This window comes from Carlito syrichta, unplaced genomic scaffold, assembly GCF_000164805.1.
Source record: "Carlito syrichta isolate Samal-C Ts95f unplaced genomic scaffold, Tarsius_syrichta-2.0.1 Scaffold126816, whole genome shotgun sequence".
NCBI lineage: Eukaryota > Metazoa > Chordata > Mammalia > Primates > Tarsiidae > Carlito > Carlito syrichta.
The window spans coordinates 131,897-146,508 of record NW_007070912.1 but is presented as its reverse complement, the minus strand read 5'-3'; the positions used below and the strand labels follow the sequence as shown (position 1 = coordinate 146,508).

Here is a 14,612-nt window from a genome sequence, read left to right as displayed (position 1 = left end):
AGGGCGGGAGGAAGTGGGGGGCGGAGGCTGCGGGCGGGGAGTCAGCCGGAACCAGAGCCCAGGCCGCCAACACGGACCGCCTCCGAAGCCGCCCCTCCCCAGGCCTGCCGCCCCCGGCAGCCCTGAGGGCGCTCGGAGACCGCAGCGCCCCCGGGGAAATCCTGCACTCGCACGGTCCTCAAAGCCGAGGAGGGCGCGGCAGGAGGGCGCACGGGGCAGGCTCTGGAAAGGAGGGAAACTGCCCTCGCCCGCTCTCGTCGCCTCAGGGACAAAACAAGGGCAGGTTTCCACTGAGGCGGGTCTGGGCTGCCCCAGTCACGTGAGCGAGGCGGGCCACGTGAACCCTCGGAGGACCAGGTGCCACCAGGAGTCAAAGCGGGCAAGGAAGGACGAGTGGCCCTAGAGCTCAGGCTCTCTGTGGCCTGCAGTGTCCCCTGGTGGCAGCCAGAGCTGTGGCAGGTGTTGGGCACGAAGGCTGTGACTGGGGCAAAAGGATTTGGGGCATCAGGTGAAACCACGCTAACTGGTGGTTAAGCCCCTCTAGCCCCGCCCTCCTCTCTCAGCAGGGTCTGGAGGAGAGGTTCTCTCTGCCCCACCCTGCTTACAGGAACACTTGGCTGACATTCCCTCCGTTCCCATAGCCACACCTTGCAGCCTCAGGCAGTGGCTGGAAGTGAAAAGTACCCAGGACTGAGGGTGGGTTAGGGTTCCCAAGACCTCTTGGAACCAGGAATAAAGGCCAGGCCTGGCAAGGGGCCTGCTGAAGCTGAGGCGGCTGGATGCAGAGCTCGGTCCAGGCGTATTCGCAGGTGGCTGCGGGAGCAGGGTGAGAAGGGGCTGCCACTCCGTGTGCAGGCAGGGCTGAGACACCGGGATCTGAGCTGAACAGTTGGAGGAGACTGGAAAGGTAGCAGGGCCAGCCTGTCACCACATGCAGAAGGGTGTGACACAGTGTGAGCTCTGGGCCCCGAGAGCACAGGAGGCTGTGCACATGAGAAGAGGGTGGGGACACCCTGGATAGGCCACATGTCCTGGCCACACCATGGTCTGCAGGTTCCCTGAGAAGCTGACTGTGGATTTGCACCTCCTGACTCCCGAGCCTGAGCCCTCCACCCACACTGTCTGGTGTTGGGAGCTGGTCTCCTTGCGTTCACTCAGCCTGCTACACTCCTGGGGCAGGTTGGGGCTGGGTCTGTCATCTGCGGCCCCCCTTTCCCGCCCTCTGGAGATCTGCTTCTCCTTATTCTACCTCATCACCTCTCGGCTCCTTGAGGGCGTGTGTTGCAGCCTTTCTGTTGCTAGAGACTACGGTGTACACCCTGAACCTAGGCCTGTCTCCCTGAAGTGGCCATCAGGCGTCCACATGGCAGGGCCGTGGGTCAGCGGGTGGGCACGACTGTCTTCTGCTCTACTGCTGCTCCCATGTTAACAGGCCACTGCTCATAAACAGACCAGCACTAATGCTTCTAAATGAGCAACCCCGGAGGACATCCTGACAGGGGTCAGGACAGCTGGGGAGGCCATCTCAGCTCTGGCGGCCAGCATCGCCTCAAGTCAGGAGTAGCACAGTGACAGGGTCTGCACTGGCTCTGAGCACCAAGGACAACAAAAGGGAACCCCAGTGCCTGGGGGAGGGGACTTGTATTCCGATGTCTGCTCTTCCATGAGCCACACGGGTGCTCCCACCGCCTCTTGCACAGCTGAGGCTGACAGGGTCAGACACCTTGCTGCTCTGGGCAGTGGGGCAGACGGCAGCCCATGGGATGTCCCCTTTGGCTCTCAGGCTACTAAGACCTTCTGGCATCCGGCTGGGTCTGAGTAGGTGAGCCCTGCAGGCGACCCAGATCTGTCAGCTCTGGGATTAGAGTGGTCTGCGATGGTGGGGGGAGGGACACCGGGGGCTGCCAGTTGAAAAGCAGCCTGCACAGCCTTGGACACATCATCTTCCTCCAAGCCAGTGAACTCAGGGCCCATCTGTTCTGGGGTCTCCATGGGCAGGCCTGGCCATGCCATCCTTCTTGGTGGTGCACAGAGCAGTACATGGACACAGCACTAGATGAAGGTCAGAGCCAGAGGCTCCCATCTGGGGCAGTAACGGAGAAAGGCCTTAAGAACAGCAGTGGATGGGGCTAAGGGGTGCAGGCCCTTCTCAGGCTATGCGAGCTATGCTCAGCTCTTGGGAATAGCACTTCCGGCATGGGACAGGCCTCGGGAAAGGGGCTGGGTTTAGAAGTCTCTGGAGGGTGGGCCACACCCCTCCTGCCCTCCCTCTCTCCCTCCCTCCTTGGAGACCCCTCTCCCTGCCCCCGGGATGGGGCAAGTTTCAAGACAGAGCTTGAAACCCCGACTTGGAGTACTGTGCTGCCCCTCTGCCTCCATGGAGAGGAAGATGGGGGTAGACAAGTGGCCTCGGTCCTACTGGAGACATCTTGGGAGCAACCCTGGGCCTGTAGAGAATGCTGCTTCCTTGGGGCATCACCCCAGCACTAAGGGCTCCCAAGTGGTGCAGAGGCTCTGGTGGGAGCCCGGGATAGAGGGGGAAGGGAGTAAAAAACCAAAACAGTCGAGGTCAGTTTAACAGACAGGGTCACGTGTCATAACAGAGAAGCGCCTCATGGCCCCTGCGAGCTCATTGCAGATGGCACTTCGAACAGGAGTGGCGCCAGAGCACCGGCGGGAGAAGGAAAGACACAGCTGACCATCCCCCCCAATAAAAATGCCAGCACCAGGAGCCAGGCCACAGCCCAGGCTGAGGGAGGAGGCTGGGGCTGGAACTCAGGGCCCACGGCCCCACTGAGTGGCCCTGAAAACGGTGCACAGTGCTGGGCACAGCCCCGGCTGGAGGCACCTAGTTGTTGAGTGTTCTGGCCACAGCCAACCCAATGGCCCCTTCCTTGGTGTGGCATGAAGCCAGGGCACTTGCAGGAGGCCCCTGCATGGTGCTTGTGCTTTGGTTGCAGAGAGCACCCTCCTGCCTAGTGACCCCAGAGGGGACAGCTGGGCAGGTGTGGACAGTGACAAGGGTCCCATGGGCCACCTGGCAGTGCTAACCCCGAGGGGTAGCCAGTGCTCCTGGTGGCGTGGCAGCAACAACAGCGACAACAGTCACAAACGAATCCCAGAAATCGTTTCTCCCTGGCCTCCCCCCTTGAGGTCCAGAACGGCCTGCGTCCTGGGGCCTGGGGCTGGTTGCTCCGGGCAGGAAGACTGCCTAGCAGGGACGAGGGGAGTGCGGAGGCCAGAGACTGCTGTTGGAAAGAAAGGAGTGACCTGGATGGAGGACACAGTGCTGGGTGGGGAGAACCAATGGGGTCCAGAAACTGCCCTGGGGTGCTCCCACTCAGAATCTGCTTTGTACTCCTCCAAGCACTTCCGTGTGCACTCAGCGTCGATGAGGCCAGAACGTGCCTTCCTCAACCTTCCGTGGCTCTAGCAAGGCCAACACGTGCCTCCCAAGTCAGGAGTCAGGAAAGCAGCCTTTTATGTTCGGGTTTTCCTGTGTAAAACCACGAAAGCACATGGTTGTCAGAGGGGTGGAAGAGGTGTAGACAAGAGCAGGGGGTAGCAACGTGGGGCGGGACACACCTGGTCACAGCAGGACAAGGCTGGGGTTGCGCAGCTGCTTGTACACCTGCAGCAGCCTCTGGGCGGTGGCACAGGAGCTGGCTTCGTCCTCTGTGCACAGCCGGTCACGCAGGGTCTGCACCTCCCTCAGCAGAGTCTGCAGGCGGGGACAGCCATAGCTCAGGGCCCCACTTCTCCCTGGATACATCACTGGGTCCCTCTGGGAGACCCACCATTTGCAAAACCACACTTGGGACGTGGTCGATGGTCCAAGGGAGAACACATCTGTGACCTTAAAACATGGGATGTGCAGACTGGCGCAGGGCACCCAAACCCTCAGGTAGGACAGGAGAGGCAGGAGACAGTTGTGACCACACCCACTCTGTCCCTTGGCCCAGGAGAGCCCAGCCTACACCCCGTGAGGACTACACAGGTTTGGTCACGCTGGGTGTCATCTGAGCACCTGCGGTCTGTAGAGGTGCCTGGCTGTGGGTACTCCTCACTATACAGGTGGAGGGGCTGGGTGCTCACCTCATGGTTGGCGTGGATCTGGCGGAGATACTGCACGCGGAGGTCAGGAGGGCTGGAGCCCTGGGCGGCCTGCTCCGTGACCATCGTCTGGGGGGATACAAGGGTGGGGGTACTCTGGAGAGGATGCTCCCCACTACTTGTTCCCAGGCAGGTACCCACATCTAAAGCTGGCAGGGGCCTTGGCACCTGTTCTCATGCCCCTCAGAGCAGGGCAACCCTCTCTCCTTATCTGTCACACTCCCCCTCCCAAAAAATCCTCCGCCTCGGTCTCCCTGCCTGGCCTTCCAGTAACTTCTCAGCAGCCCACTCTCCTCTGCTGGGCTTTCCACTCTGCTGTTTGCCTTGACTTCCTCCCTTCAGAGCATCCGGACACAGAGCCCCTGGTTGGCAGCGTCTTGGAAATAAATTTGTTTGGTCCTTTCCCCTCCACCGCCCAGCTCTTCCCTGACCCCAAAGAGCCTTCCTCTGCACAGATCCAGATCTGCCCTTGCCCCACCCCTCCATTTAGGGTTTCAGGCTTGAGGGCAACTTGGCTGTTCAGACAGCCTCAGAGCTGCCACCACCGCCTCTGAGGCAGCTCCCCTCTGCACCGCCCCACTGGCCCATCTGTTTGTTCACTCAGCATAGCCCTGTGGGGCTGCAGCGCCAACTCCAGCTCTGAGGAAACCCAACAGGCTCCCTGAGCTCAGATCTAAATTCCCAGGTGGGTCTAGACAGAGCCCCTTGGAGCAAAGCGACTGAGAAGAGATCCTGACACCTTGGGGGTGGCAGCCTGCCTGGGGTTCTGAAAGTGCTGGTTCCTGGCACATGCTGCACACCTGGACAGGGTCCTGAACACTCTGAGCTGGGCGCTGCTGGCTGTTGTGAGAACACCCCTATGATATGGGGCACACTGAGGTCTGCAGACCAAGTTGAAAGAGTCCCACTGAAGTGGCATCAGCAGCAAGTCCCTATGGGTTGACTTGTGTCCCCCTAAATTTACATGTGGAAACCTTATCCCCAGCACCTGAGAGTGATGTACTTGCAAGTGGAAAGGTCACAGGCAGGGCACGGTGGCTCACGCCTATAATCCCAGCACTTTGGGAGGCTGAGGTGAGAGGATTGCATGAGCCCATGGGTTCGACACCAGCCTGGGCAACTTGGCGAGACCTCATCTCTACAATAAACCGAAAAGTTAACTGGGCATGATGGCACGTGCCTATAGTTCCAGCTACTTGGAAGGCTGAGGTAGAAGGATCACCTGAGCCCAGCAGGTCAAGACTGTGGTGGCTGGGAGCGTGCCACTACCCTCCAGCCTGGGTGACAGAGTGAGACTCCAGCTCAAGAATTAAAAAAATAAAAATAATAAAATAAGTTCACTAGGACAGGTCCAATCCCATACAACTGTGTCCTCATGAAAAGAAGATCTGGACATACATGCAAAGAATAGAATTCTGCTCCCAGAAGGGACAGGAACGTTCTTGGGAACTGGGTGGCCCAGTGGGCAGTTTCCTCTGACAGGTGGCACCACCATCCTGGACTGGCCCCCTCCAAGCACTCAGGACTAGACTCTCAAGCTCAGGCAGTCCCATGGTGGTGCCACATGAGGTGATCACTGGGGTCATGGTGGGGTTACACGCTGCATGACATGATCACCAGGGTCATAGTGGTGTAAGACTTGACATGATCATCAAAGTCATAGTGGGATCACAGCAGGGTAAAACTACCAAATGAGGTGATCTTCAGGGTCATGGTGCTGAGCGACCTGATCATCAGGGTCATGGTGCTATATGGCCTAGCATGCTCATCAAGGTCAATCACCTTAAACACCCACATGGGCTAAGCAGAGTCAACATTCACAGTACATCTGGTCACCCCAATGGGTCACTGTAGAGTCAGAGTGGAGCTTGCCTCAGGCTCAGACTGCAGGTCCCTGATCCGCAGGGTCTAGACAGGCCTGGGGATGTTTGGGCATGACAAGTCCCAGGTGAAGCTGATGCAGGGCACACACCCAAGGACACACTTCCAAAGGGCAGGTGTGAGGGGCTGCCCTGCCAAGGGCGTGAATTTAGAATTCCAGAGCACAAGAGAGCCTCTTCTCAGATCTGGCAGCCACTGGCCCAAGCCAACCCCAGGCACAGCACAGAAGCTGCTTATGTCTGCACCAGAACCCTCAGGGCTGCAAGTGGAACTGGTTGTTAACTCCACTTTCTTGGTAAAGACACAAGAGATGCAGAGTGAGCAGACACCTTGTCCTGGGATCCATGCCCAGGTCACGGCCTCTTCATTTGGCCTCTGCTTGGCCAGGGGAAAGGAGGAAATCTCAGGTTGACCTCATCAGGTAACAAACAAAATCTGTTGGCAGCCATGTGGCTCAGACAGTCTTTGGAATTCAGGGTGCCTGCAGGGTGGGTGGTGGCCACCTGGAGGGTGACGTCTGCCTCCGGGAGGGCTCACCACACACCTCTCAGCTGTCCACAACTCGACTGCACAACACTGCACCATGCAGCAGAGAGGAGGATCATCTTCCTACAACTCTTTGCAGGTGGCTGCAGACCATGTGGCCAGCAGCTGCATGGTCCCATGCAAGGAACTCAGCAAGCCACCCACCACCCTCAGAACTCCCTTCCTGAGTAGGCCCACACCAGCCACTGTACCTGCATCCGCCTGATGATGGCGTGGTGCGCCCTGCACATGTCGGCCAGAGAGGAGCTCTCCACCTGGATCTCCACGGTCTGGATGGGGCCTGCCGGGCACAGGTCAGTCATGGCCACCTGCAACACATGAGCCATCTCACTGCCTGCCCACAGTTCTCCTCCAGGTGGCTCAGGCTACACAGGAACCTCCCAAGCTGGCAGCACATGAGGCCCTGGGGACCCTAGCCCCTGCCCTAGGCTGCCCCTCCACACCCTGCAGGTGGGCAGGGCTCAGGGCAGAAGGGCTCCCTGGGCCTGGGTCTTTCCACCTGAAGGACCAGCCAGCCAACCAACAACAAGAAATCTGCTCAGCCCAGCAGATGTGTCCAGGAAGAGCCCTGTTCCTTCAGCATCCAGACGCATAGAACTCATCAGGACCTTGAACCAGATTGGTACCCACTCCAAAGGGAAGCAACCACTGAGACAACTCACGGGCAACCTACATTTGGACCCTGCCCGTGCCCCTGAGCGCCCACTGAAAAGCAGACCCAGACCCCGCCCTATACTGACCATCACAGGTCGCCTCTGACAGGAGGGGTGGGGTGTGTGAATGCAGGAGCACTCTCTACAGGCCAGCCAAGAGTACTCCAGGTCTTCACTGCACTGAGCTGGACATTAAAATCAGGCAAGAATGGTTCAAGAACCAGGAAGTCCTGGCTTGTTGTCTGTACACAAAACGTAAGACCCTGTGGGCACTTAGGAAAGACACTGTCACTTGTAGCTCTTCCACAGGACCACAGGCACTAACCTTCAGAGACCCCAGCATCGGAGCTCAGACATGTCCCTGCCTAGATGCTGCCTGGCCTGAAAGGACCGAGTAGTAGGTGGCAAGGCTGAGGCGCCCAGAGACCAGGGTTTGATTCAAGTACAGACACTAAGGTACAGCGTCCTCGCCCATCCTTAGGGACGCACGTGTCCTGGCAGCCTGAGATACTCTGCAAGTGCCTTTGACAGTGAGACATGAGGGTCTGCTGGAGATAACCCTAGGCACCACAGCCAAGAGGGTCACTGAGAGGGGCTGGGGGACCAGCTGCTCCTTTAGTGGCTTCCACAATTGGGTCCAGCGCCCTTTGTGTTGTGAAGGTTGGCGGGTGGGCTGGGGTTGGGGCTGATCCTGGGGAACACAGTGGAGTGATGGCCAGGGCCTGTCCCCACAGGAATCTAAGCTGTGAGGCCCAGCCTGCCTGAAGAGGCTTTGCCTAGGTGCACAGGGGACCATCACATGAGAATTCTTGGAGAGCTCAAGAGAACAGACAGCTGGGCCCATCCCCTCGGTGAGCTGCTCTGGGTGGGGCCAGGAATCTGATTCCTCCTAAGCTGCCAGGTGATGCTGGCAGTGCTGGTACTGCCTGTCCAGGGAGAGCTGACCCTCTGCTTGCCTCACGGATGATGAGGCGGATATCAGCACCATCTGGGGCCACTCCCTGGATGGAGGACAGCGCTTGGGCCCTCACGACATCCACAGCAGCATTCTCAGCAAGGAGCCACTGCAAGGTGGCACAGCACAGGGAAGTACCTGGAAGAGAGAAGCCGGCCAAGAGCTCAAGTGGTTCCTGCCCATGGGAACCTGGGTGGTTGCCCCAAAGTACCCCCACCCAGAGCAGCCTGAACATCCCAGCTGCCCACAGCCCCACCCTAAGCAGGAAGCATGGCCAGCTAAGAGAGAAAGGAGACTGTGGTGACTTTCTCTGACAAAGGAGTATTATGATGGGGTGATGAGAAAGTCTGATTAACTGAGGGTTACAGCCTTACTTTGAGGAGCACCTGCTTATGGTTTTGGGAGTGGTTCTGAGAGCAGGCAACAGCACCCCTCACACACACCCAACAGACACTCCCACAGGGATGAACACAGTGGACCTCTGTGCCAAGCCCAGATCCAGAAACAACCCAGAACGGCAACATCGGCAGCCAAGACACTATCCTATCACATGATCCAACAGGTCACACAACAGGGTCTCACATGAGGGAGAAGCGGAAGCCACACATGAGAAGGGACTGCACGCTCCATTGACAAGCACAGTCCCACTACGGTGCCATGGAGACAGAAACGGTTACTTCCTTGGGTGCTCCTTTGTAAAAGCTCACCCAGCTGTTCCTTGTGACATGCCTACTTTCCTGTATTTAGGTTATGCTTCCAAACATAGATTTTATAAAACACAACTCAAAAGCAAGGCATGGCAGGAGGGCCACATAAGACCAGACTCCAACAGTGAATAGGAGACAGACATAAGTTCATTTCCTGAGCAGAGCTCATGGGGCCTGTGGGGCCTGCAGTCCTACGGCTGCCCCAGGAGCAGCTGGGAGAGAAAGGAACAACCCATGCCCAGGCCAGATGAAGGGAAGACAGTCAGTGCCACCAACCTAAGTGGCCATCCTCCAAGGTAGCCCTGAGCAGCTCCGCTGACACTTTGATGGAGGCCACAGACGGGGGCAAGTACTCAGCCCGCAGGGAGGCAGGCCCCACCGGCTGGCTGCCTGGCTCTCGGCAAGTTTCCAGGAAGGTGTCCACGGGGTCACTGGTAGGGCCGAGTGGGGAAGGGGCCTGCATGTGGGGGGGGGCCAGGCCTGGGAAGCGCAGGCATTGCAGCATGTCCACTGTGTGCTTGCTCAGGGGCAGGCAGACACCCTCCTGCTCAGGCAGGACATCGGGGGAAAACTCATCCAAAAAGGGGTCCTCAAGAGAGTCTGAGGGGGCAAGGGCCCCGCCCACGACCTCCCGCAGGCTGTAGAAGAGCATGCAGGACACAGTCACTGGCAGGTCAAGCATGCCGTTCTCGCCAGGGCCCAGGGGCAGTGTCACCTCCCGCCGAGCACCAGGGCTGAGCCGGTCCACGGGAATGGTGTATGTGATGGCCGAGCAGGCCGAGTCCAGGTCGAGGGCGGAGGAGCTGCTGAACACCTGGATGCACAAGGTCCAGCCCTGGTCTAGGCTGAAGTCACTGCTATTCTCTAGCAGGCAGGTGGCCGTCAGCACGTCCTGCATCTGCAGGTGGCTCCAGGCAGTGGTGATTGTGCAGGAGATGGGCCTGGGACCCTCACGGCTCGACAGCAGTGCACAGCTCACGTTCATGGCCTCATTGAGGCTTGTCAGGGCTTTATTTCGCTGGTCAACCGCTTTCTTCAAAAAAGATACTCTGCAAAGAACAGATGTGGCACCAGGGGGAGGGGGAGACCACAGCGCTGTCACATACTGACTCTAGGGTCAGCAGGTACTGGAACGTGGTTCTACAACAAGCATGCGGTGGGATATGGCCACATCTAAGGAGCAGGTCCCCCGAGCCCCGGGGAGCAGTTCCCTGTCCCACCCACACCAGAACCCTTTTGAAGCTGCCTTCAGCCATCTGGTTAACCTCTCTTCTTGGGCCACAGGAGGAAAGAGGGTAGAAGATGGAACTGGTGCTGTCCTCGGTGGGCCTGGGCTAATCTGCCAGGTGTGAGAAGCCGCCACCATGTCAGGGCCACCAGGGAGCCAGTGGTGCCTGAGATGGCATCGCCCCCACCCTAGACTCCCAGATAGTCCTAGTTAGCCTCTTTTCTTCTCTGCAGCCTCCACAGCAACAGCCGGGGCGGAGAGTCATTACACAAACAGCCCTAAACCATAGCAATCTGGAGTCTATAGGTCACTCACTCTTAGGACCCCAGCAGCAGATGAGGGGGAGGCTACATCCACTCTTTTATTATTTTGGAGTTGGAGTCTCACTCTGTCGTTTAGGCTAGAGTACAGTGGCACGCTCACGGCCAGCTCAGCCTTGACCTGATGGCTTCAGGAGATCCTTCTGCCTCAGCCTTCCAAGTAACTGGAACTACAGGCATGCGCCACCACACCCAGCTAAGTTATTTATTTATTGTAGAGACAAGGTCGCGCCATGTTGCCCAGGCTGGTCTTGAACCCCTGGGCTTAGGCAATCCTCTCACCTGGGCCTCTGAAAGTGCTGGGATTACAGGCTTGTGCCACCGCACCTGGCCTGCATTCACTCTTTTTTTTTTTTTTAATTAAAACTTATTTTATTTATTTTTTTTTTAGTCTGAGTCTCACTGCCACCCTGGCTGGAGTGCAGTGGCATGCTCATGGCCATCGCAGCCTCTACCTGCTGTGCTCAGGCGATCCTTTCCACCTCAGCCTTCCAAGTTCCTGGAACCACAGATGCACACCACCATGCCTAGTTAATTTTTAATTTATTATAGAGATAAGGTCTTGCCGAGTTGCCTAGGCTAGTCTCAAATCCCTGGGCTCAGATAATCCTCTCACTTCTGCCTCCCAAAGTGCTGGGATTACAGGAGTGAGCCACTGCGCCCAGCTGCATCTACTCTTTAAACATCCCCTGTGGGCCAGCACTGAGGCAGGGTCAGAGAAAAGTTCGCTGGACCCTTTGCTGAGAACACTGAGGGTAGGGGCCTCCGAGGAGAGGGTATCCAACAGGGAGGGTGAGGAATCAGCAGGGGAAGTCTCCTGTGTCCCCACCAGGGAGATGTGTGGGTGCTATCTGAGAGGGGTCACTCTCATCTTCCAGTGACAGCCAGACTGCTCACAAGGCAACAGCCTTGGGTGTTGCTCAACACCAAGCAATGTGATGTCTGGGGCTCTCAATGGGTAGCCAGAAGCAAAGTTACAGTCTGGCCAGGACCATCACCACCTAGGCCATCCAGACCCAAGTTGCCTCCACCTGATAAAGTCAAGCCCAGAAGACATCCCCACCCACCCAGGGACACTGCTTCCTAGGACTGCAGCCCCAGCCTCTGCCCAGTCCCAAGTCCAGCTGCTTACCTCTCAGAGATGTTACCAATTCCAGAGAGCAGCTCCTTAATTTTCTCGCCTGCATTTGCCATAGTCATCTGGGCAGGGCTGGACATCTCAGTGTGCGGGTGCAGGCTGCAAGTCATCAGGCGGCCTTTGGTAGACAGGGCCAGGAGCTCAGTGCCACCTGGTGACAGACACATGTGGGGCCTGGTCAAAAGGCAGGGTTGTGGTAAGCAGCCATGACACCCAGAGGTGTTTCCCCTGGGCCCCCGGGCAGATGCTGGCAGATGGCCAAGACCAGTGTTCAGTGAGGAAGGGAAGGTCTTGAGACAAAGGTGTTCTCATGTGTGGTCTACTTGTCCTCAACCCCCAGACACCTGCCAGCTCACATGTGCACCCCCATCTCTGGCCAGATCCATAGCCCTCTCTTCCTGTGGTAGACAGTTTGGCTTTTCCCTTCAAAGCATTTCTCTCCTGTCAAGTATTTTCCATGCCAAGGTTTACCTGTGCACTCAAGACAGAAGGAGGCTAACAGGAAGACACATTTGGGAGGAAGGTGACTCTACTCCCTTCACCCCACCATCAGGCAAGCACAGTTCAGACCCTCTCTAGCTTTGGGGAAAAACACACAAAACAAGAGCTCTGCGATGCCATCTCCCTTCAGTCTACAGTGAGCGCACAGGCAGGCCACACAGTGACCTGAGCAGGTGTTTCTCAGCCTTCAGAAGACATGTAAAGGCTTGACCTGAACAGATTTCCCTGGACTACCTGTCACATAAGACTTGTTGAGGAGAAGCTCTTGTGCCAGGTCACACAGACACTATGCTGAGTCCACAACCAGCCAAGAAGCCAGACCCCACTCAGCAAAGCACACCCCAGACCAATGTAGGATGCACACAGTCAGCCACTCCTTGAGCCCCTGAGATGAGAAGTGGATTAACCACCAGGCTGTGCCAGTGAGGATAAGCCTGTACCTGTCAGGTTCATAAACGGAACAACAACAAGCTAGGAGAGGAGGACGAGCTAGCCCATAGGAGAGAAGACAGCTGAAAGGGAGGCTGTACTCAAGGTTCCAGTTTGCCACATTAAAACAGCAGGTCATACCTTCAGGTGCCCTGGATAACACAGAGAGAGTGAGGACACTGCAGATATTCAAGTTGGCTGGACACAGCAGTGGGGGCAGGCCTCCTGGGCCCCCGTTGGGCTGCTCAGCATCCAAAGGGGCACCTCCCCGAGCCAGATCCACCACACAGAGGTCAGAGGGGGTGCTGTGGTATATGCGGCCGCCTCCACCACAGGCGGCACAGAGTACAGGGCCTGGCAGGCAGTATTCCCGCAGCTCCGGTACCAGCTTCCCGGACTGGTCCCAGCTGGCCTTGATAGCTAGCGTCCGGCCATGGTGACCAAGGGCCACCAGGCAGTCAGAGCGCACATCCTCACCAGACAGCGTTTCCTCTGCAGCTTCCTCAGCTCGCAGATCTGTCCTCAAGGCGCCTATGAAGATGACAGGCTCTTCCAGGTGATGGAGGATCTTGACAAAGGCCTTTGGGTCACCAGGTGATAACCTGGAGGTAACCAGGGCCTTTAGAATTACACAGCAGAGCTGGCCGTCAGGGAGACCACAGAGAATTACAGGAGACTCTAGGAGGGTGGCATCAGCTCCAAAGAGGAGCCCAAATAGGGTCTCCTCTAGCGTGAAGCTCCCGGAGCCCCAGAGGTGACCATGCGGGACCCTGGAGCATGGTGGTGACACACAGCACAGTACTGGAAGGAAGTGGGGAGCTGCAGGCTTCCCTGGGACCCCAGCTGGGGGGGTGTAGGTGGACAACTCCACCTCACCAATCTGGCCTCCCAACCAGGGGTCCTGCCCTGGACAGGGACGCTCAAACAGCTGCATCTTCCACTGGGCAGGGCCCTCCACCAGGGTGACAAGCACACCATCAAGCACAGTGAACGTGCACAGTGCAGCATTGGGGAGCACGCAGGTGCCTGGGTCCACAGGGATCACAGGGAAAGGGAGTTCACCGTCTTCGCTGTCCCCGTCATCCTGGGTCATAGACCTTTGAGAACAAGGAAACCATCAATCAGGACCAGAGGGGGTGGGATTCCCATCACAATAGCCTGGCATGGATCAGGTTGGGTAAGGGGTCATCACAGGGTGCTGCTATCTTGAGAGTCCCTAAAGTGACCCTCACAGAGCTTGGCAGTCTATCCACCTCATCATGGCCTCCCACCTGCTCATGGACTCTGCTCAGCATCAGTGCACAGAAGACACACCTGATGGGAAACACCAAGGCTTCCACAAAGCCCCTGAACGGACAATTAATCAGTACAGTGCAGCCCATCCTTGAGGCCTGCCCTTTCACAGCATAAGCTGCAGTCAGCAGGTGCACAGGCTCCGCACCCAAGACAGGGGCCCAATTGCCCAGCGCTTGCTTCCTTCTGACCCAGGTGTCTGCACTAATCACTGACTTGGGGTCACAATGCCATTGTTGCTACTACAGTCATAGGCTCTCCTGGCCCTAATATAGATCCCCCTCAAAGGTGTGTCTCGCCAGAGATGACGGACCACCAGGGTCCAAGGGGCAGGATCCTATTCCTGTGGTGAAACGAACCATCCAAACCCCATTTCCCAAGGACTCTGCAAGCAAGAAGCTTTTAGAAAACAGGCTGGGGTTCAGGGGGCTCTAACTGGGTTACAGATTTAAGCAAGCCTTCAGAGCTGCCGGCAGCCCGTGGTCCCCAAGTGCAAGGACGATGAGCTGCTACTCTGAACCAATCCGGGGCAACCCGAGCGAGCAGGTCGCAGGTGTAGCGTGCTGCGGGAGGAGGCCAGGGCGGGAGCGGCAATGGGTCAGGACCCGAGGAGGCACCGCACGGGGCCACGCCCACTCCTCACCGGCACGGGTGGTCCAGCGACAGGCAGTAAATGCCCTTCCGGGCGCACAGCACATAGAGCGCCCTGTGGACGGCCAGGAGCTCCAGGTGCCACACCTGGTCGGGGAACCGGTACACTGCCTGCGGGCAGGGAGGGAGGCGCGCGTCAGGCCGCTGGCGCGGCGCGGGCACTCTGATCTTTAAGCAAATACGACCCCTGTCCCCCC

The 14,612-nt window shown here is 57.9% G+C and overlaps 1 protein-coding gene across 1 annotated transcript; it reads right to left on the bottom strand.

The window, feature by feature from the left end:
* Positions 1-3,571: 3,571 nt before the first annotated feature.
* FAAP100 (Fanconi anemia core complex associated protein 100) lies at positions 3,572-13,568 on the bottom strand. The gene is made up of 7 exons (XM_021707916.1): positions 12,613-13,568; positions 11,536-11,692; positions 9,132-9,904; positions 8,150-8,286; positions 6,732-6,848; positions 4,096-4,182; positions 3,572-3,721 (listed from the first exon to the last, which is right to left on the bottom strand). Exons 1-7 carry the CDS (start codon positions 13,562-13,564, stop codon positions 3,590-3,592), a joined length of 2,355 nt encoding a protein of 784 aa, XP_021563591.1. The 5' UTR covers positions 13,565-13,568; the 3' UTR covers positions 3,572-3,589.
* Between the last annotated feature and the right edge of the window lie 1,044 nt (positions 13,569-14,612).